At 38.1% G+C, this 24,660-nt stretch overlaps 1 protein-coding gene across 1 annotated transcript in view; it reads left to right on the top strand.

Moving 5' to 3' along the window:
• LOC150095248 (SCY1-like protein 2) overlaps positions 1 to 24,660 on the top strand; it is a 146,768-nt gene that overhangs the window by 98,681 nt on the left and 23,427 nt on the right. The window contains exons 11-12 of the mRNA XM_090410630.1: positions 149 to 281; positions 13,474 to 13,592. Coding sequence (XP_090266756.1) covers positions 149 to 281; positions 13,474 to 13,592 — 252 coding nt within the window. The remainder of the gene's footprint in view (positions 1 to 148; positions 282 to 13,473; positions 13,593 to 24,660) is intronic.

The raw sequence follows: 24,660 nt of genomic DNA, 5'->3' as shown, positions 1-24,660 counted from the left end.
TAAAAATTGATTGATGTAATATTCCCCCCCCCCCGGAAATTTTTCCATGGACGCCCGTGCTCAACAACCTTTTGTTTTCAAACTGTTTCTTTCTCCTTTTCTGTTCCTGTGACGTTCGCACATAACCAAGCAAATTCCATTTATTCAGGTACAAGCAATTGCGCTGACATGCGTTGAGAAGATAATCGACAAATTGGAGAAGACAAATATCTTAGATGAAGTGTTGCCAATGTTAGGAAAAGCCAAACTGCAGGATCCGGCCATTCTTATGCCGGTTGTAAGTAAGTGACGTGTGACTTTATAATTTTATTTATTTTTTTGTGCATTATTATTTATATGCGGAAGTTTTGCCTTCCAAAAAAAAAAAAAAAAAAAAAAAAAAAAAGACTTCTAACATCTTTTTATTCGCATATAAAATGTATTTTCTTTTCATTTTAATTTTTTTTCATTAAAAATGATTATAATGATAATCAACAATGGGCTATATTTTAGTAAAATAAAAAATAAAATTTACTACAGGACAAAATAAATTATTTCATTAATTTACGTTTAAACAAAATTTGTGTAAAGTAATTTTAACTGCGACATCAAATTTATGCATTATTTATAGATATTTTGTTTTACGCCCTGAGCTTTATTTCCATACAAAAAGTCTTTATACTTCCTCAATTTTAACTCCGACTTCGAACTTTCAACTTTGCTCGATAGATGGCGCTCTCTTATGAACCAACTGTGCTTTTATTTTCATTTGGCACATTCACATTGAATTAAAAATTTAATTATTGCCTGCTATAAAAATGCATAGCTTCTGTATGACGTCATTCTGCGAAATTTACACTTGAGCTCGTGAATGTTGCGCGCGCATTGTCGGGTTTTGAAATCCTTCAAAGAGAGCTCGCGATGCAATTTTTTTTTTTAACTCTTCTTTCTGAAACCACATTATTTCGTTGCCTTGGAAATGAACGGTTTCTAAGCAATTATTTAAATTAGCCCGAATATATTTCCCAAAGATTTTACTAGCACGAGAATGTTAATATGTTTTCGGTATTTTAATAATATTACTTTATGTTGCACTTAGAATATGGCTATGTTATTAAAATATGTTATAAAACATTCGCTCCTTTTTTTTTTTTTTTGGTCTTCACTTTTTGAAAATTGATTGGAACAACTGCCCAAGTAGATAAAAGATAAATCTTTATCTCTGCCTTTTCACTAAGCACTTTCCATAGCGACAATAGGATATACTTGCGCACTTGTTCGAATGATATTATCATTAAATGGTATTGTTTTAAACTAATTATTTTACTTAGTTGTTTATAATTGTTTTTCCCCTTCCGGAAGTTACAAATAATAGCTAATTATGAAATTAAATGAAGTAGTTAATTACGTTACTTATTCTACGCTTCCTTGGACAGTATAAACAAAAACGTACTCAAGAACGAAATAGACGATTGATGATAATGTTTTCCCAAGTATCTGTTATTTGTTTTCTAAAAGACAAATTGTGTATTAGCCTGGCGAAGGTTGTAGTTTATAAATTAAAATATATTTTGGCGATTATTTTTAATTGTATAGATTTATCAGTATATTATATATTAGCATGTGAATATATCTGAATCTAAATGAGATGTCAGAAAATTAGGAAATCAAAAATCGAAGTTCTAGATTCGCTATGGATTTTAAAATGCCACTCTAGAATTTTAAATTTTTGTTCCTTTCCATAATATCACTATCATCATCTTCTTCTTCTTCTTCCTTCATCATGATCAACTTCATCATCATGTTCTTCTTTTTCTTCATTTTAATCATCATCATCATCATAATCTTCTTGTGTTTCTTATTATCATCATCTTGCTCCGTCATAATCTTCATCTGTTTATTCATCATCATCGTAATTTTCTTCCTCTTCTTCATCTTTTCTTTTTTTATCTTCTTACTCATCATCATTTCAATTCATCATCACAATCTTCTTTTTCCTTCATCATGATCAACTTCATCATCATGAAATTGATCATGAAGGTGAAGTTGATCAACTTCAACTTTATCATCATCATCTTCCTTTTCTTCATTTCAATCATCATCCTCTTCTTCTGTTTCTTATTATTATCATCGTGTTTCGTCATAATCCTCTTCTGTTTATTCATCATCGTAATTTTTCTTCTTTCTTTTCTTCATATTTTCTTTTTTATATTCTTACTCATCATCATTTTAATTCATCATAATCTTCTTCTTCTTCTTTTCTCCGTCATCATCATCTTCTTCCTTCATCATGATCAACTTCATCGTCATGTTCTTATTTTTCTTCATTCTGATCATCATCATCTTATTATTATTATCATCATCTCCTTCTTCTGTTTTTTTATTATCATCATCTCCTTCTTCTGTTTTTTTATTATCATCATCTTGTTTCGTCATAATCGTTTTCTGTTTGTTCATCATCATCGTAATTTTTCTTCCTCTTCTTCCGTTTCTTCATATTTTCTTTTTTATCTTCTTACTCATCATCATTTTAATGCATCATAATCATCTTTTATCTTCTTTTCTCCGTCATTGTCATCTGTTTCCTTCATCATGATCAACTCATCATCATATTCTTATTTTCTTCATTTTAATAATCATCATCTTATTATTTTTATTATCATCATCATCTTCTTCTTCTGTTTTTTATTATCATCATCATTTTGCTTCGTCATAATCGTCTTCTGTTTATTCATCATCATCGTAATTTTTCTTCCTGTTCTTCTGTTTCTTCATCTCTTCTTTTTTATCTTCTTACTCATCATCATTTTAATTCATCATCATGAAAACCTTCTTCTTTTCTTCATCATCATCATCTTCTTTATCCTTTCCTTGCTGGTTTAAGATATTCTATCACTTCAGCCATAATTTGTTACTATTATATAAAATTAAAGTCCGCTATGTTAAATTTAAAAAAACAAAAGTGTTGAGAAATGCTTTTAAAAAAAGTTAATTTCCTCAAGCGTCCTAAGAAGTGCACCAGTTGCAGTCTCTTCTATGCGAGCAAATAATTTAAAACCGATTTTCCTACCCATTTTTCAGATTACGATCTCTCTCTTTATAATCAAGTCTGTTGTCGTGGTAACCGTAGTCATAGAGATGTCTCTCACAACGCGCATCTGATCATAATCATTTTCTTCGTTGGGCTTTAGAGAATCGAAGTCATTTAGGGCTCTTTTGGGGGTTATTCTTCCGGAAAGTGATAAAGGGTTGGATCTTTGTAATTATTTTTAGCTTGAAGGATCAATATCTCGCGCTAAGCACAGTAGCCAAAAAAAAAAAAGCTGACTATTAGAAAATATACTTCTGTTGTATTTGCGCGTGTTGAATTCCCATTATCTTCTTCATTATTGTGCAGCATCTTCCTCTCTCATCGCGTTTGTTTTATCCATTAATACTGAAAAAAAATTGAACATCCACATACACAGATTTTAGATGATAAGGAAATTTATTATTGTTATAATAAGCATGATAATCGGTACAAAAATAGCTATACCACTCAGTCCGTAAAGGATATTGACAGATAATCCCATCTAAAGTACAAGAAAGTAATTAATCAATTAACATTTCTTACTTCAAGGGTGAAGCAAAATGCTTTTCGTACTCCCCGCTATCTGATAGGGAAACAGTGAGTGGAAAAATTTATGAACCAGTTGCTCTCCCTGAGCTGGCTTGAATATTAAACATCAGAATTGGAGTTTAAGATGGCTTTTGGTCTTTTACGTTTTGAAAAAATCCGTTGCTTCGTAATTTGCAGCTAGTTGAACCAGTTTGTTGGGGTGTACAGATGCTTTTTTGCTATAGTTTGCAGGAAAGTATAAATATAGGGGGCATCTGTGTCCCGATGGAGTTGCACGTTTCTAACGATATCAGCGGTATGGCTCCAAGCCGGAGAAGCGTGAGTGAGTATAGGACGAACCATCAGTTTGTAGATAAGTAGTTTGATTTTGGTGTTTAGTTTACTGTTCCTGTTGATTAGAGGATAGAGTCGAGCAACAGCATTTGATGCCTTTGCACCGCGAACCTCCTACCCACACACATTCATATCATAGGAAAGGTTGTCCTAAGTACTCCCCCAAATATAGTGGTCCTGTTGCGCTTATAAAATCAAAAGAAGAACTTGAAACAGTTCTTAAAGACCCGACCCAATAAATTAACACAGCCCTTACAAGAGTCACTACTTCCACAACTGCCCTCAGGGCCAACCACTTGGCAAAAGATATCATGAACCTGATCAGGATAAAAATAAGGCTATAAAAAGGTTTCAAAATACCCGGTCACCACAAGACAAACGAATCCCGAATAGGCTCAGTTCTGCAGTGAGAGATGCCCTTAAAGTACATAGAAGTCAACTTTGGGAAGAAAGATTGACTTCTATTTACTAGTCGAATACATCTCCATTGGATACAATTGGCATCAATGCACTGGAGCTGTTTTCCTTGACATTGGCAGTGCATATGATAAAATTTGGCTTGTCGGATTATTGCATAAACTGATCTCAACTGGAATACCATTGGAAATGGTTCACCTAATTAAATCCTACCTTTTTGACAGGCGTATGCAAATCAAGATCAACGGTACAGTATCAACATAGAAACGTATCTTGGCTGGAGTCCCACAAGGATCCTTACTAGCACCAATTCTGTTTTCCATATACATGTCTGATACCCCGCACAATCCATTGTCATCTATCATGGTCCTCTAGGCGGATGATACCGCAATATTAGCCAGATCTCTACAACCACATCTTGCAATCAAACTGCAAGAAAACACACTATAGATTGAAAAATGGTTCTCCAAATGGAGACTTCAAATAAATCTCCAGAAGAGCATAGCCATGCTATTCACCAGAAGACCGATGCTTCCTAAAGAGGACATCTTCCTGTTTAACACAAAAATCCCTTGGCTAACAGAAGTTTAATACTAATACCTTGGTGTACTACTAGACAGAAGGCTTACATGGCAAACTTATAGTCCTTATAAGGACTAGCTTAAAGGGGAGAAGCAAGAATGCTTTTCATCTTCCCCGTTATCTGTAGAGGACAGTGTAGGGATAAGGTGTTATTGAGCTAGTAAAGCTCTGATCATGGAAAGAGGGTAACAGCAATAGCCGAGCTTCATTTAGAACTTCATTGGCTACAGCATTGCCATCCATTACCCTCCAAGGGTATTATTAATTAATCACCGCATCGCACGGTAAAACTCTCTTTTGCAGCCAACATAATTGATACTTTTTTAATGAATTTTTATGTTATTCTATAAAAGGTGTATAAGTCATTTAACTCCAAACATTCTTTATAACTTGGATTTCTTATAAATTAATTTTTTTTTTCAATACTAACTTTATATATATCTCGAGATTACTAATTTATTTTGCTGAATTAATTTGAAATGAAATTAAAAAATAAATAATGGAATATAAATAGATTAGTTAACTGAATAAAAACAGTGCAATTGGGTTGCATTTATCGTGAAGACCTTTCTGAAAGTGTCTTACATGTATAAAGAGAGAAGGGTGAAGGATTCGCACAAGGTTATAGCAGTTAATTTCATAATATTAATAATGACGATGTACTTAGGAAACCCCAGGGTTCTAAGTAAGGACTTCTTTTATATATTATCTAACGTAGTAAACCTGTATGTCAGCTTTGTGGGTGGATTAAGGCCTTTTTATTTTTATTTATTTATTTACTTGTTGCATATTCCAGAACCCACGCTTTAGATACCAAACATGTTACGGCTTCATTACACTTAACCTGAATGTTAAGAAAAAAAAAAGGATGTAAAACTTCTAGTTCAGCGTTTATCAACTCGACTTGTTAGAATTCAAGATATATATATATATATTTTTTTTTTTTTTTGAAACGAAATCCAGATATATTTCGATTTCATAAATATTTCAATAAATAATAAATTTAAATAAATTTCGTAAATTTCCAACTATATTTCATAGTTGAAAGAGAGCAGAAATCTGTAGTGAATCTATAAAATGCTAATTTCTAGGTTGGTACCGAACCATTTCACGGATAGATGGCAGCACAAGTCAACGAAGAATTCAGTTGAGTTTGCTCAACGAATAAGAGTACAACACATTTGTGTAGAGAGAAATGAGCACTTTAAAAGCTCCAATCCCCAAGGCGCAAACTGCTAAGTGGATGATGGTCCGTGATTAATAAAGCGAGGAAAATTTAAATCATTCCTACCTCAAGAGATTATACCTGAAATAGGAAAACTGGAATCCTTTTTTGCCTGTGAAGACATCGTTTGCAATGTGGCAAGCGATCTTGCCGAAGCAAATATCGATTATATTCTAGAAATTATGCTGAGACCGATTATAACTCAGCGTGTTGTTCTTCTTATTTAATTTTCGATTTCGATAGACTAGTATTATCAAAAAAAAAATTTAAACGCCGCAAAATATAGTAACTGGCACTAATAGTTCGAAAAGTTTATAATATGCACACATTATGCTAAACATAATGTGCCCATAAAAATTAAATTAATTTAAATAAAATAATATTGGATTAATATCGATTTAATAAATATTTATTAAAATATTTGAAATTCTTAAGGTTTATAAGCAAATTATTATAGTATATAAAGACACCTAGTTTAAAATAATTTAATTTAATTATAAAAGAAATTGTTATATTTCTAAGAGGAGCGTCTGAATAAAGTCCTTTTTAGGACTTCCAGGGTAACGAATAGCAATGCTGTAGCCAATGAAGTTTTAACTGAGGCTCGGCTATTGCTGTTACCCAGCCATGACTAGAGCTTTTTAGCTCGATAACTCCATCCACACAGATTTTCTTCATTCAGATGACGGGATAAAGAGTCAAGGACTCAGTCCATCGCCCAGTTCTTTTAAGAACTTTAAGAACAAACAGTGTGGGAGATATATGAATAAAAAGAATCAATCGACCGTGAGATGCGGTGATTGATTCATTCAATCCAATACTCTTGGAGGGTAATGGATGGCAATGCTGTAGCGAATGAAGTTCTAACTGAGGCTCGGCTATTGCTGTTACCCTCCTGCCATGATCAGAGCTTTAATTGCTCAATAACACCTTATCCCTACACTGTCCTCTACAGATAACGGGGAATATGAAAAGCATTCTTGCTTCGCCCCTTTAAGCCAGTCCTTATAAGGATATAGACAAACAGTGTGGAGAATGGGTTGAAAAAAAGTTCTTTTTAGGACTTCCATGGCAATGCTGTAGCCAATGAAGTTTTAACTGAGGCTCGGCTATTGCCGTTACCCAGCCATGACTAGAGCCTTTAGCTCAATAACACCACATCCACACAGATTTTCTTCATTCAGATGACGGGATAAAGAGTCAGGACTCAGTCCATCGCCGAGTTCTTTTAAGAACAAACAGCGCGGAGGGATCAATCGACCGTGAGATGCGGTGATTGATTCATTTAATCCAATACCCTTGTAGGGTAATGGATGGCAATGCTGTAGTCAATGAAGTTCTAACTGAGGCTCGGCTATTGCTGTTACCCTCCTGCCATGACCAGAGCTTTAATAGCTCAATAAGACCTTATCTCTACACTGTTCTCTACAGATAACGGGGAAGATGAAAAGCATTCTTGCTTCGCCCCTTTAAGCCAGTCCTTATAAGGACAAACAGCGCTGGAACGTGAATTGTGGATGGTTCTCGGTGATTGAATTTGGTGGCTTGCATTTATTATGTGTCTTAAAGATCGTGCAATTTTTGAATCAGTGCTCTTACCAAATCAGTTCTGAGTCCTGCAGCGGTGCCGGTAAGACTACAACTGCACGGTAAGTGGTTTTTTTTTTTTTTTTTTTTCACATTGACAGATATGGAATAGCAGCCAAATGAAGAAGTATACCGGGAATTCATCAGACTGGGCAAGCTGCTCAACAAAAATTGGCCAGGAAAGGTGAAACTTTATGATACGTTTCCCCCGGTAAGTGTCACAAATGTTGACGCCGAGATTATGGAAGATTAGTCAGAATCGGAAAACCTCACTATTTCTGATTTTCAAGAAGTATGCGTACGCAAAAAGCGGAGAACAACAGATGAACCTCTCAAACAACATATTGGAACAACACGATCAAGTCTCGGACTCCACTGCCACTCCCGGAGAAAAAGTGCCTCCGGTTATATTACGAGAGAAGCAGAGATGGGCAGCTTTAAGATCAACAATGTCCAACCTACACATTAGCTATGTAATGGCCAAAAATGTGGACGAAGGAATAAAGATATATCCTACAACGGTGATAGACTACAGGCGACTAACAAAAGAAATGGACAAAGAGGTATACAATACCATCTTTTCGCTCAGCTCGGAGAAAAATCTAAAAGTAGTCCTCCGTGGCGTCTGTGAAGATATTGATATAGAAGATATAGTTGATGATCTTAACTTGCAGGATCTACCTCCTGTTAACGTCAGAAAATGTACAGATCCAACAAATCTCCCATGTCGTTAGTCCTCGTAGAGATTCATAACATATATAAAAATTTCTACAACTTGAAAACAATCTTTGGGCTCATTTTCACACCACACCAGAGCCACTCCGAAAAAGGGCATCTTCTGGGCAGTACCATAGGTGTCAAAAGTTTGGTCACGCCCAGAAATTATGTAAAGCTGAATTTAAATGGTTGAAATGTGGGGCAAGCCAGCAAACCAATATCTGCACAAAGCCAAAAACAACCCCTGCTAAATGTGGCAACTGTGTGGCCCCCACCCTGCCAATTACAAGGGATGCATTCAGCACCCAAAAAATAGACGGATGGAAACAGCCAAACAGTCCTCTTCCTGTAGTACAAGAACATCAGAGGCCCCTGCATTACAGCCGGAGGCTCGTGTGGAGGCACTCTGACTGTGGAGGCTCGGCGTCCACAGTCAGAGACTTTTAAAGATAGAGTGAACCTAAAGCAAACAAGAAGTTATGCTGATGTCGCCCGTACAAACAAATCAGCACCTACAAATCTAACAGCTGTTATTACAGCCTCTCTAGCCAACATTCTGCAAGACTTCAGTTTGTCAAACCCTTCCGCAACCTCCAACAAAAGATTTCTCCGTGAAACACAGGTCATCCTCACGGCACTCATTGATGAGTAGAAACAGACTTATTCCAGCCTCTTTGCAGATCATGGCATGGAATGCGAATGGCCTAAGAAACGAAATTCTGGAGCTGCAAGAATTCACTAACAGATATCAACCAGATGTTATATTAATCAGTGAATCACACCTAAGACCCTCAGATAACCCTAAAATAAGGGGTTACTGCCTATACAGAGGTGGTGGCACTGCCATCTTCATTAAGAACTACATCAAGCGCAATTCTGTGAACAACCCCTCCAACCACTAATCTTGAGATCACGAGCGTGGAGGTGTTCACCAGCTCGGTTAGCAGACTGAAAATCTCTGCTTACAACCCACCCCTAAAAACTCTATTACACTCTGACCTAAACGCCATCTTATGCGTCAGAACCCACCATTATAGCCGGGGATCTGAACTCCAGGCATCCTGCATGGAATTGCAGATCCACCAACAAGAACGGCAGCATCCTTTGCAACTACATAGAATCGAACTATGCTGTTGTGGCAAGCCCCACCGAACCAACTCATCTTAGTGCGTTTGGAACTGCGGACATCCTGGATATAGCTATCCTGCGGGACATTAATCTTCCATACAGCATGAGATCGTTGAATGAGTTGTCATCTGATCACAACCCAATACTACTTCAGATAGGAAGACAAGAATATCTGTCTCCTCCCCATCACTCCTATATATCGTGGGAAAGATTGTCAGAAGTGCTCAGGGATAGTATTGGCCCTGTTCCTCGCACACGTACAAAAGAAGATGTAGAATCTGCAGTTACAAGCCTCTCCCAACAAATTAACTTCACCATAACGGTTAGCCACATTCTACAATTCTGTCCACAAGCTTGGTCGTCTGCCTGAAGATATCATGAACTTGATCAGGGAGAAAAACAGAGCCAGGAAACAATTTCGTAACACTCGTGCGCCACAAGATAAAACAAATCTAAATAGACTTACTGGGGCTGTGAGAGATGCACTCAAGGCACACAGAGACCATCTATGGAAAGAAAAATTAGCCTCTATCTCGTCTACTGATCAGTCTGTCTGGAAATTACTAAGAAACATCAAAAACAAAAGCAAATCTCTTCCCTCAATACTCTCTGACCAGGGCCTTGTATACCCTGATGCGGACAAGGCGGAGGCCATGGCAAGAAATTTGGAAGAGCAGTGCAAACCTGCATATGGAAATCGAGACTTCAATCACATATATAAAATTCACAGACATGTCAGACATGTATTAAAACTCCCAGATACCAGTGCTGACCATATTGCACCCACATCACCTGTTGAATTATATGATATTGCTAAAAAACTAAAGAACAATAATGCTCCTGGACCAGATGACATTTCAAACAGGGTGATCAAGATGTTGACTCGAAAAGCTGTAGTGCACCTGACCATTATAATAAATGCAATCTTAAGACTTCACTATTTTCCTTCCACCTGGAAACTGGCTGATGTAATCCCTATACATAAGCCAGGCAAGGACCCGACCTACCACAAAATTATCGTCCAATCAGTCTCATCTCCAATCTGGGTAAGGTTACGGAGAAGGTCATCCTTTTACGACACCAAACCTCAGTAAATGACCTAAACATCCTCCTTAAAGAACAGTTTGATTTTCGGCAACACCATAGTACTACCAGCAAATCCACAGAATTGTGAAATACATCACCACCAGCTATAACTGGCGCCAGCGCACAGGGGCTGTTTTCCTAGACCTATCCAAAGCATTCGACAAAATCTGGCATTTTGGACTCCTACACAAACTTATCTCAGCCGGTACTTCACTAAAAATGGTTCATCTAATCCATTCATATCTTCAGAACAGATCAATACAAGTCAAAATCAACGGTTCTACCTCATCCCAGCGCCATATCTTTGCCGGAGTGCCGGGGGGGGGGGAACAGCAATGGATCCCTACTGGCTCCATTGCTGTTTTCTATATACATGTCGGACATCCCACACAATCTGATGTCTTCCATCTTGGCCCTGTATGCGTACGATACAGCAATACTAACCAGATCTCTCAGACCCCATTTCATTACCAGAAAGCTTCAAGAAAACCTTCTAAAGCTGGAGGGTTGGTCTCTAAGTGGAGATTGGAAGTCAACCCCCCCCCCAAAAAAAGCTCAGGCATTCTTTTCTCGAAAAGGCCAATGTCTCCTGTAGGAGATGTGTTACTATTCAATACTAAAATTCCCTGGCAGACAGAAACAAATTATCTGGGTGTGATTCTCGACAAAAAGCTATCTTTCAACCAACTCATCACATCTGCGTGCACAAAGGCATCTAAAGCCATCGCTCAGATCTATCCGCTAATTAATAGAAATAGCAAGCTCAGCAACAGAATCAAATTGCAACTATACCAGATGACGATTCGTCGTATAATCACCTATGCCTCTCCTGCCTGCAGAGGCATAGGTGATTATAGGTGACTAACATTATCAAGATACAACGAGTGCAGAACAAGTGCTTGAGAATGATTCTGAACACCCCGTGGTATGTTAGAAACAATCAACTTCATAGAGACACAAATATTCCTTATATTTTCTCTTTTCTACAATCCTTAGCCACCAAGTTTTTCCTAAAGACGTCCACACATCCCAACGATTTGGTTCAGCAAGCTGCAGCATACGAGGCAACGGACATATTCAAATATAGGAGGCTAATATAGCGATGCATAATCTCCATGCCCATGCAGGGCGAGCAAACTCATAAATTTTACCCTCACTGTAACCACAACAGATAACGGGGAATATGAAAAGCATCTTGCTTCACCCCTAAAGACATAAATGTCAATTGTCAGCAACAGCGCCACCTATGCGGATATTTTCAGCAGGTTAAGTTAAATCTGCACTTCGATTTCTACGCTAAATAACAGAGTTTAACAAAAGCGCTTTAATTTTTATTATTTTTTTAAATAGCATTTCATGGAAAACGTTCGTTTCTTTGTAAACTAAGGAAATAACCCTAACATGAGCAAAGCCTGGCTTTCTTCAACAGAAATTCTTTAAAAAAAAAATGGAGGGGATAGAGAAGTGTCCTTTCCACTGGTTTAATCTTCTTATTGCGTCATTCTTAATTAGCTTGCATTTACTCAAAAGGATAGTTCATTAAGTAGTTACTAAGGAAGAGTTGTCTACTGTGAGTAAGCGTTGGTTAATTCTGTCGTGAAAACACAGAACTTGGTCGTTGTAGCTAAGGATAGTTAATCAGAAGCCTTTATTTGACGTGTTTGCAGTTAGTTTAGGATAGGTGTCGCTAGAAGTTGGAATGCTAATGAGGAAAAATTATAAACAAAGTATTTGCTTAGAAAGTGATTTTTTTTTTTCATGCTTAGCGAATATTATTTTTTGATTCTCCATCAACGCCATCTACCGCCCACCTCCACCACCACCACAACTAGTATTTTTTTTCTGTAAATTGCGTGTGTTCTGAAGGGCCGATTTGTCTGTATGCTGGATGAAAAACCCGAGTTTTCGGGAGAATAATTATAATTATAGAATAAATAATAATTATATTTAAATATATAATTATTATATTGCACTGAAAAATATATCCAGCTATCGATCTATTTATTACTTTACGAATCTCGTCTCTATTTACTATCAATAGTAAACAAACAATAAAGCTTTGTTCACGATTGGCTAATGCAAGAAGTGAATTCAACTGCTCTTATATATATCAATCGGGATAATTCATAAACTTGCCACCCCAGATAGACTTAATTGGTCTTCTCGCAGATTATATATATACAGGGTGGTTCAAAATTCCACGCACAAACTTTGAGGGGAGGTAGAGAACATCAAAATCAACCCTATTCACATAGGAAAGCTATGACTTGAAACGCCACCCGAAAGTGATAGGTGGCGCTGTTCGCCAGCGTTCCAGGTGAGCAATTGGGGCTTCCTCATTCAAACTTTCGACGTCGTACGAAGAACATGCGTCGTTTTACTAACGCATGTCTGCCATTAGCAGTAAAACGACGTTAGTGAAACGACGTTTTACTAACGTCGTTTTACTAACGTCGTTTTACTGCTAATGGCAGACATGCACCTCGTTTACCATATTCTGTATCCAACTACTATTGAACTGTTCAGTTACGCGTAATAAAGTTTTTTTACACTACTTACTGCCTTGGGTTATTTCTGTATCTTTGTGTCCCTGTTAGTACCTTCCGGTGGCGTTTCCGGTCATGCTTTGCTATGTGAAGATGGTTGATTTCAACAATATATCTACAAACAGCATTTTTGAATTCCACTTCTCTTCGTTGGCACATTAATTAACGTCTTGAACATGCACATATTTGAATTTTATGATTAAATATCGACTCGAATTGATTATTGTGATTGCCATCTCCCTTTTTTCCTGCAGGAATCTACAAACATATGCTGGGTGACAAGCGTTATGGATTAACGGTTAATCTTCTAGCCACAAAAGTGATGCCTGTTCTTATTCCTGTTGTAGTAAGCCCTGCATTGAAGTTAGATCAGGTAAGCTTTGAACGTTTGTACTTGTATGGCGATCCTATTATTGCCAAGTATAAGTTGTCTTTCATCTTAGATGTAGAAATGTTCTTATAAAATTCGTCATTTTAAGGATGAATGCGAATATGTATGTATCGCGTCTTATTTGGTGATCTGAGGCGAAATGAATATCAAAGGACGGCTTAACTTTCCAAAATTTAATGTTTTATGGAAATTTCCGACCAGATAGCTCCTTTAATAATTGCTATTGCTGAAAACTTCGAGTATATCATCTTACGATTTTAAGTATCCTATTAGAATACAACTCTTATTTTTTCCCTGATTGCAAACAGGCAAATAAAGACGTAAAACTCTCTTCGAGTGTATTCAGGCGTTAAAAATGTAAACTCCAAAATCCTATTTGCGTTTCTGTAAGTTGTGCTTCGTTCTTTTGGTCCGGGGATGTACAAGGCGAGCAATCAATCGCTGCTAAAGCAGTTTTTGCTCTCTTTCATCTTGACTGGAGGACTGCAAAACTTACTCGTTAAACTCCTTTGCTGTCTCTCCTTCTCTCACTCTGGGCAGAGATCCACCTTTAAAATATTGCGTTCTGGTGATCTCTTAGTAGAAACATCTTCCAAAAAACACTCTTAGAAGAAAACCTTTGCTTCATGCTTCCAAGTTACAATTGAAGGACATGGATACTACTTGGTTTTTATCGAAATTACATTTAAATCTAGGAAATTGTTCAAATAATATTAATTTATATATCAATAGCATCGAAGGAGATATTTTTCAAGAATATTTTTGTAAGCATTTTAAAAAAATAACGAATATATTCATAAATACACCCTCTCTCCCAAAAAAACCGAACTTTTCGAAAATAGAAGAAACTGTTTTATCTTTTTGTTGTATGTTGTATCTTTTTGATGTCAAAAGCGGCAACCTTCATTAGTGTTGTGTCAACTGTTTATGACATTTGTTTCATTAGAAGCCGAGTTATAGTGCCAAGAGTGACAGCGTGTTTTAACGGTCGGTCGTCAAGTTATTCATGCCATACGCGACGAATTCTCGCTCAATCACTTCCTTTGAGATAAAACTCAGCATTCACCGTTTGGCCAGTTGGAACGAATTCTTTGTGGATTCGTAGAAACAAATTGGAATCATAGAAACAAATCAGCATTGTCTTTACTTTTGACTTCTCCAAGCGACTTTTTTTCGGATGCTCCTCACCTGGTGGTCTCCACTCAGCACTCTGTTTCGGACTCATACTCAAAACATCATGTTTCGTCACCAGTAACGATCGTTTCAAGGAAGTTTGAGTCCTTACGAGCGGTTTTAATGAGGTCCTTGCAGTGTTCAATTAGATACATTTTTTGGTCGTCGGTCAACTTGTTGGGAACAAATCGCGAATTCAATTTACGAAGGCCCAAACTCTCGGTCAAAATGTTGTGCACAGTTGATTTTCGAATCCCCAACTTATCTTCAATCAATCTCAAGGACGATTTCGTGTTTTCTTTCATGAAACCACCCACTTTTTTTTTGGATGTTAACTTCGCTCAGTCCAGTTTTTAGATGGCCCGGCTTTTCGTCGTCCTCAAGCGTCTCACGACCACTTTGAAATCGCATAAACCACTCGTAAACTTGAGTACGGGATAAGAATTCATCACCGTATGCTTTTTGCATTCGATGCGTTTCTGTAAACCTTTTACCAAGTTTAACACAAACGTCAATCGCAGCTTTCTGTTTCAAACTCATTTTCCGACCGTTCGTCTAAACACACTGTCACTCTTGCCGCTATAACTCGGCTTCTAATGAAACAAATGTCATAAACAGTTGACAGAACATTAATGAAGGCTGCCGCTTTTGACAACAGAAAGTTACAACAGGTGGCGCCACTAGTTTCTTCTATTTTCGAAAAGTTCGGTTTCTTTTTGGACAGAGGGTGTATGTACACAAAGTATTTGTCCATCTAATCGCAGGTTGGTTCATTCATAATTCTGTCATCAAGTGGCAGCAAATCTCGCCTCATCGTTAGCAACCTTCTTGGTTAACATATCACTCAAATATCGTATATTGTACTCTCTAAAAGTAAAATGGAACCTCTAATACTTCAATTTCAGTATGCGGTGGAATTCTCACATTATTTAAATGCCCAAAACGGTACTGGTGTGTGTGTGTGTGTGTGTGTGTGTGTGTGTGTGTGTGTGTGTGTGTGTGTGTGTGTGTGTGTGTGTGTGTGTGTGTGTGTGTGTGTGTGTGTGTGTGTGTGTGTGTGTGTGTGTGTGTGTGTGTGTGTGCTCTTTACAATGCACTTCCTACAAAATGTATGACCACAAAATATCAGAAACAGAATTTAAATCATAGGTGAGATATATTATGTAATGAGATATATTATGAAGTATCTTGTTGCAGTTCTGCACCGCAGTATTTAAAAAGAAATAAAACAGACAGATGGTAATAACAACTTCAGAACACCAAAAATATGAATTTTGAATACAGTGTTCTGTATACAATTTTCAGTGCAATATGAAGTGGCAGATAATATTGCTATTATTGTTCTTGTCAGCAATATATATATATATATACATCCATCCACCTCATTGATAGTCTACCCCTTCCTCTGTTTCCAGGAACTTTACCTTCTGTTACTGTTCTGAAAAGTGCCCTTTCCATTCTTTCTATGTGTCCAAAATATTTTAGCTTTCTTCTGTCAATCTCCTTAAGGAGCCTTGAAGCTCTATTGATCTTTAAGGTATATGATATCCTCAACAGCCTTCTGTAACACCACATCTCAAAAGCAGATGTCGTTTTCTTATCTGACTTCTTTAGGTTCCGAGTCTCACATCCATAAGTCGCTGTTGGAAAAACAACTGCATCCAAAATCTTCACCTTTGTTCCCATGGAGACAGATCCATCGTTCCAGAGTTTAGACAGGTCTCTGACTGTTATTTAGCCATTCCTAATCTTCTTCGGACGTCTTCTGAACAGTAATTCTGCACATTAATAATGGATGCCAGGTACTCAAACTTGCTGAGTTCCTCAGTTCGTTCTCCATTAAGGTACACTTGTTTCTCAAGAGCTTCCCTGTTTGTATTTCCTTTGAGAACCATAATCTTTGTCTTGCTAGGATTGAGCTGAAGTCCTCTGTTATTACTGATCTTGTTAACTGTGTCAAGAATTAGTCCTAGTTCTTCCATGTCATTACAAAGGAGTACTGTATATCATCAGTATACCTCAGATTACTGATCAATCTACCTCCTATCCTAATTTCTGTCCTGAGCTCATCCAATGCTTCACGCATGATGTCCTCCGCATATATACTAAACAAGTGAGGAGAAAGTAAACATCCTTGCCTAACTCCTTTTCCAACTTGAAGCCAGTCAGTTAATCCAACACCTGTTCTTACTGTGGCTTCTTGCTCCCTGTACAAGTTGGCTATCACCCTGATAGTGTGTTGAGGAAAACTCATTCTTTTCATTACTTCCCACAGTTTCAAATGCTCAACACAGTCAAAAGCTTTAGAGTAGTCTAAGAAACACATTACCAGAGAAAGTCTAAATTCTTTATATTTTTCTATGATTTGTCTAAAGGAAAGGATCTGATCGCTGGTTCCCCTTACCTTTCCTAAAACCTGCTTGTTCCTCAGGCATCTCTGCCTCAACTTTGGCCTCAATCCTATTTAGCAGGATCTTTAATAAAATTTTGCTTGCATGAGATATCAAACTAATAGTTCTATAGTTCTTGTGCCTTCATATCACCTTTCTTATGTAGTGATATGAAAACCGACTTCTTCCAGTCTCTAGGCCATGATCCTGTCTCCCATATCCTTGTAATCAATCTATGAAACACTCTTATCCCTCCATCTCCTGTGATTAGTAATGCCCCATTCCTGTCTTTGATGATGACATTCAGTTTAGGCTTAAACTTGTGCTTTAAGTCACAAACTAAATAAAACATCCTTTTATAATCTTTTGTAATTGTGCCTTCTCATCTGGAGCTCTATCTCTTCACATTTATTAGTATAGAACTTTTCCTTGTCCTGCTTGATGGCTCTTCTGACTTCTCTATGTAATCCCTTATATTCTTCAGTCCCTGTGTCTCTTTGGTTTTCCAACCACCTTCTTTTGATAGTTCCCATGTTGCATCTGATATCCATGGATCTCTTGGTCTTCTTATTGGGCCGAGATACTTCTTCACTGCATCATCTATTATCACCTTGATTCCTTCCCAAAGCATTTTTGGCGAGTTCTCCAAAAAATCATCCAACTGAGTTGATGTTTCTTTTGCGAATCCACTAGGAATTACTCTAACATCCAATCTAGTGGGATGTGCCTGACCTGGAAGTTTTCAGAGTCTTAGTCTTATTTTGGCTGTTACCAGCTGAGGGTCTGTACCACAATCCGCTCCAGGAGAAGTATGCACATCAGAGATGCTTGTCTTCCACTGCTGGAGAGCCAGGATGTAATAAATATGGTGCTTTGACTTATCAATGTTAGATGTCCAAGTATAGGTCCGTCATGGATGTTTCTAGAAGCAGGTATTGGTAATAACTAATCTGTTAGCATGGACAAATTCGAATAGTCTTTCACCACGGGTATTACGTTCACCCAGATCAAACATGCCACACTCCGGCCTGACTCTCATACTCTTTCCGACTTTTGCATTTAAGTCCCATAAGATGTTACATACATCTCTTCTTGGTAGGCAGTCCAAAACAGTTTGTAAGTTTTCATAGAATTCCTCACTCTCTTCAGGTGGTAACTCAAAACATCATGGGTAGCTGTAATACTGAAGACAGCTCAGACAAGAAGCCTGATTGGTTATAACCCATTAATGATAGGATACTTTCTATTAGACTTACGCTCAGCCTACCAATGTATCAATTGTGGTAATTTATGCACCCCACAACCACAATTGATACATTGGTAGGCTGAGCCTTAAGTCTAATAGAAAGTATCCTACCATTAATGGGGTTATAACCAATCAGGCTTCTTGTCTGAGCTGTCTTCAGTATTACAGCTACCTCATGATGTTTTGAGTCACCACCTGAGTAAATAACTAGCTTACCATCCTGTCTTTTGAAGTGACCTTCTCCATTCCATCTGGTCTCCGTAATTCCCAGGAAGTCGATTTTATATCTATCCATCTCTTTACAGACACTCTCAAGAGTACCCATCAGTAGACCCCGAACAGTCCATGTGCCTATGAAAATTCCCTTCTAAGATTAATCTTATACCTTCTGTGTTGCTCATTCTCGGTATCACTGGCTTTTGATAGAGACTGGAATATACTTCTCGAACAGGAACCTCTGCCTAAGCCCTGAACACGGCTCTGATTATTTTGCCAACAGCATGAGATGTGTTATAAGGCACAACCATATTAGCATTTTGGAGTGAAGTCACTGCAAGAAGAAAGTGGTAGGGTTGCAGAGGCCCTTTCTACATAAGATGACATGAAATAGCAAAATAGGAAAGATTCACCCCAGCTCTCGAATATTCTATATTCTAATAGTATTAGGTGAGGAGTAAGAAGAAAAGAAAGAAGGGGAGGGACCAGTCTACAGATAATATATATATATATATATATATATCTATCTATCTATATATATATATATATATATATATATATATATATATATATTATAGGTGAAGTAAGGCATGGTTCAGCATCAGGTACTTCGGATTTGCAATGTCCGTACTTACTAAAGTGAGCGCCCTTAAGGCAAAAAGAGGATAGAACCCGTATTTGCTAAAAACTAGCTGTGCAATACTGATTAAAATCTTAGTCCTTATCGTTATAAGTAAGGACTGGCTTAAAGGGGCGAAGCAAGAATGCTTTTCATATTCTCCGTTATCTGTCGAGGGAAGTGTAGGAATAAGGTGTTATTGAACTATTAAAGCTCTGGTCATGGCAGGAGGGTAACAGCAACAGCCGAGCCTCAGTTAGGACTTCATTGGCTACAGAATTGCCATCCATTATCCTCCAAGGGTATTAATCACCGCCATATGTAAAGGTAAAGCCGTCTCTAAAAATTCGGACGATCCCTAGGCCACTCAATCGTGGGCGAAAGACCGTCCATCTCAGCGTGGGCTCCACCCAGTGATGGCCTTCCACCAACCACAACAGCTCATATTCCGAAGAAAAGCATTCACCGACAAAGCCCCCTCAGCGGGCCATGCCGGAGACTCAAATTGTTCCCTTAACGCAAAAACCTTAAGAAAGTAAACTCAGACTCTCGAATCTCTGCTCCCCAAGGGGTAAGCCGAGCCTCAGTTAAACTTCATTGGTACAGCATTACCATCCATTAACCTCCAAGGGTATTAATCATTAATCACCGCATCTCATGGTCGATCTTCCCAATCATGTACCACATCCCAACTACTGATTAAAAAATATAAAAAATAAGAAACTTTGACAATTGACAATTGACATTTATGTCTTTAGGGGTGAAGCAAGATGCTTTTCATATTCCCCGCTATTTGTTGTGGTTGCAGTGAAGGTAACATTTATGAGCAGAATGCTCGCCCTGATTGGGCATGGAGATTATGCATCACTAAAGGAGGCCAATATAGCTTTTGGTCTTCTGTATTTGAATATGTCCGTTGGATCGTATGCTGTAGCTTGTTGAACCAAATTGTTGGGATGTGTGGACGTCTTTAGGAAAAACTTGGTGGCTAAGGATCGTAGAAAAGAGAAGATATAGGGAATATTTGTGTCTCTGTGGAGTTGAGTGTTTCTAACATACCACGGGGCATTCAAAATCATTCTCAGGCACTTGTTCTGCACTCGCTGTATTTTGATGATGTTAGCATTAGAGGTGTGGCTCCAGGCCGGAGAGGCATAGGTGATTATAGGACGAATCGTCAACTGGTATAGCTGCAATTTGATTCTGTTGCTGAGCTTGCTATTTCTATTAATTAGCGGATAGCTCTGTGCTATGGCTTTAGATGCCTTTGTGCATGCAGACTTGGTGTGTTGATTGAAAGATAGCTTTTTGTCGAGAATTACACCCAGGTAATTTGTTTCTGACTGCCAGGGAATTTTAATATTGAATAGTAACAAATCTCCTACAGGAGACATTGGCCTTTTTGAGAAAAGAACGGCTGAGCTTTTCTGGGGGTTGACTTCCAATCTCCATTTAGAGAACCAACCCTCCAGCTTTAGAATGTTTTCTTGAAGCTTTCTGGTAATGAAAAGGGGTCTGAGAGATCTGGTTAGTATTGCCGTATCGTCTGCATATAGGGCCAAAATGGAAGTCATCGGATTGTGTGGGATGTCTGACATGTATACAGAGAACAGCAATGGAACCAGTAGAGATCCCTGCGGCACTCCAGCAAAGATGTGGCGCTGGGAGGATGTAGAACCGTTGATTTTTACTTGCATTAATCTATTTTGAAGATATGAGTGGATTAAATGAACCATTTTAGGTGAGATGCCGGCTGAGATAAGCTTGTGCAGGAGTCCAAAATGCCAGATTTTGTCAAATGCTTTGGATAAGTCTAGGAAAACAGCGCCTGTGCACTGGCGCCAGTTGTAGCTGGTTGTGATGTATTCAACAATTCTGTGGATTTGCTGGGTAGTACTATGGTGTTGCCTAAAACCAAACTGTTCTTTTGGAAGGATGTTTAGGTCATTTATTGAGGTTTGAAGTCGTGAGAGAATGACCTTCTCTGCAACCTTACCCAGATTTGAGATGAGACTGATTGGACGATAATTTTTGGGTAGGTGTGAGTCTTTGCCTGGCTTATGTATGGGAATTACGTCATCCAGTTTCCAGGTGGAAGGAAAATAGTGAAATCTTAAAATTGCATTTATTATACTGGTCAGGTACACTACTGCCCTCCGGGGCAAAAGTTTAATCACACGATTAGTAATGCCGTCTGGTCCAGGAGCTTTTTTGTTCTTTAAATTTTTAATAATGTCATATATCTCAGCAGGTGATGTTGATGCAATATGGTCAGTGCTGGTGATAGGAAGTTTGAGTGAGTGTCTGACCTTGCTGTGAATCTTATGTATGTGGTCAAAGTCAAGGTTTCCATACGAAGGCCTGCATTGCTCTTCCAAGCTGTGCGCTATAACCTCTGCTTTGTCCACATCTGTGTGAGCAAGGCCCTGATCAGTTAATATTGGGGGAAGGGATCTGCCTTTGTTTTTGGTATTTTTCAGTAGTCCCCAGATGGAGTGATCACTAGGTGAAATGGAGGATAACTTTTCATCCCATACATAGTCTCTGTGAGCTTTCAGTGCATCTCTTACTGCCCCATTTAGTCTGTTTAGATTTGTTTTGTCTTGTGGTGCACACGTGTTACGGAATCTCTTTCGAGCTCTGTTTTTATCTCTGATTAAGTTCATGATAATAAGAAACTTTGAACTTGAACTTGAACTTAATTGGTTGATGGACTGAGTCCTTGACTCTTTATCCCTTCATCTGGATTTTAGATTGTGGGTGATGAGATTATTGTGGGTAATTTACCCGCTCATTGTGAGCATTGAGGCTGTATCAGCTTTCTCTTGCGATGGAGGATTTCGGTTTTTTATGTTTGAAACGATCTGAGGGCTTGTAGTCCGCTGCCTGTCGAACTAACTGATTTGGGTGATTATCCGTGATTGTGAAGAATTTCTCTGCAATGCTTGTCATGTAGGTCTTAATATCTGGAAGATTGGCTTCTTGATGTAACTGGATGTTTCTGATGAACCATGGGGCATTAAATGCCATTCTTAGGCATTTATTCTGTATTATCTGAAGTCTGTTGATGTTGCTTTTAGTCGTGTGACCCCAGGTTGGAGAGGCATAAGTTAGTTGCGGTCTGATTACCGATTTGAAAAGTAAGATTTTGTTGCTTATGCTTAGGAAGCTGTTCCTGTTCAAAAGTGGATATAGCTGTGCTATAGTCTGACTTGCCTTAGTGGTAACACTATCCATATGTGACTTGAAGTTTAAACGTCTATCAAGATGAATTCCCAGATATTTGGTAGAATTGCGCCAAGGGATGATTTTACCAAACATTTGTATGCTTGTATTCGGTTCTGCCTTACGTCTGGTGAAAAGTACTGCAGAGCTTTTGTTTGGATTAATTGCGATACGCCACTTGGTGTACCAATCCTCCAATTCATTGACTGCTCTCTGCAGCTTGATTGTGGCCAGGTGTGGACGGAGGGATCTGGCTATAATGATTGTATCGTCGGCATACAGAGCGGTGATAGCTGGAGACAGTTTGGGGAGATCTGCCATGTATATGGAGAAGAGTAGAGGAGATAGTAGAGAGCCTTGAGGTACTCCGGCCGTGATTCTCCTCTCCGTGGATCTGATACCGTTGAGTTTTATTTTAAATTTTCTGTTGTGTAGATATGATTTGATAAGTAGCACTAGTGGCAATGGAATACCAACTTCGTGTAGTTTAAAAATTAGTCCATCATGCCATACTCTATCAAATGCTTGAGTGATGTCTAGAAAAACTGCGCCAGAGTGTTGGTGCCATTCATACCCTTGGGTTATATGTTCGATAACTCTATAAATTTGTAGCGTTGTGGAGTGATATTTCCTAAAGCCGAATTGTTCATCTTGAATTATATGGTTGATATCTGTTGCCTCTTGAAGCCGTGTGAGAATAGCACGTTCGGCTATCTTACCTATGCATGAAAGAAGGCTGATTGGTCTATAATTTACAGGAAACTGGGTATTTTTCCCAGGTTTGGGAATTAGGAAAACGTCGGCAATTTTCCATCGTTGTGGGAAATAATTTAGCCGGAAGATGGCATTAATGATGGCTACTAGATGCATAACCCCTTTGCGAGGAAGTAACTTGAGTACCTTATTTGTTATTCCATCTGGACCTGGAGCCTTTTTGTTATTTAGTTTTCTTAAAATCTCATATACTTCTGTTGGTGATACGGATTTGTTATTGGATTGGAATGAGGCATTTTGAGTTATTTTACGCACTTGGGTGTGAATTTTACTTATGAAATTTATATCTGTATTGATATAATTGGGGCTGCATTGTTTTTCTAAACTGTCAGCAAATGCTTCAGCTTTTTCCTCGTCGTTGTAGACAACATTAGATTCACCTTGGATTGGAGGAAATGTAAAACGCTTTGAACGGAGTGATTTCATCATTTTCCATATTGATTGATCCTCTGTGTTTAATTGGAGAATTTTGTTATTCCAGAGTTGGTTACGGTGGTCCTTTAGGGCATATCGAACCTGGTTTGTTGCTCTATTGACTGCTTGTTTATCCGCTGGGTCCATTGTTCTCTGATATTGTCTTCTTAATCTGTTTTTCTCTTGGATAAGACGTTTTATATCCTGTGGAAGTTTATTTGATGGTGTACATTTGGTTATATTTGTTACCTGCGTTATAGCTGTCAGTAGTTGTTTTTCAAGAGTCTTCACTGCTTTTTCTACATCTTCAGCAGATGTTATATGCGGTATTGGACCAAGGTTTTCCTGGAAGGCTGAGGGAAGTTGTTTCCAATTTATAAATGCGGTGGTGTTTTCTGTTATATCTTGTATGGTGCCTAGTTGTAATATGATGGGGTTATGATCAGAACTTAAATCGTTGATTGCTTGTATCTGATAGCTGTGCGCTATGTTTTTTAATATAGCTATATCTAGTACATCAGGACGACCGGTAGCTCCATAATGTGTGGGTTCAGTGGGTCCTATTACTGTTATATTCCTTGAAGTGGTGTAAGAGTTGAGTATTCTTCCATTAATATTTGAGTTTCTGCTATTCCAGACTGAGTGTTTGGCATTAAGATCTCCGGCTATAATCACTGCTCTTCCTGTATTTAGTATCACCTCTAAGTCAGATTCAAGGAGTTTTTTATTTGGGGGGTTGTAGGCTGCATATATCGTAATACTGCTTGTATTTTCCATATGTATTTCTATTCCTGTAGTTTCCATGTGTTCTGTTTGGGGTTCTGCTATTGAATTATGTTTTATGTTACTTTTCACAAAGATGGCAGTGCCTCCACCTCTAGCAAAGCATCTGTCTGTTCGGTAAGTGCTATAACTATTGATTCTGATTTTGTCACTTGGACGAAGATGTGTTTCATTTATGAGGATGATGTCTGCTTGAGTTTCTGCTGCAAA

This window comes from Typopeltis vanoorti, chromosome 20, assembly GCF_054136105.1.
Source record: "Typopeltis vanoorti isolate ZY-2024b chromosome 20, IOZ_Tvanoo_1.0, whole genome shotgun sequence".
Classification (NCBI taxonomy): domain Eukaryota; kingdom Metazoa; phylum Arthropoda; class Arachnida; order Uropygi; family Thelyphonidae; genus Typopeltis; species Typopeltis vanoorti.
The sequence above is the reverse complement of the archived record's forward strand: the minus strand, read 5'-3'. Positions and strand labels throughout refer to the sequence as shown.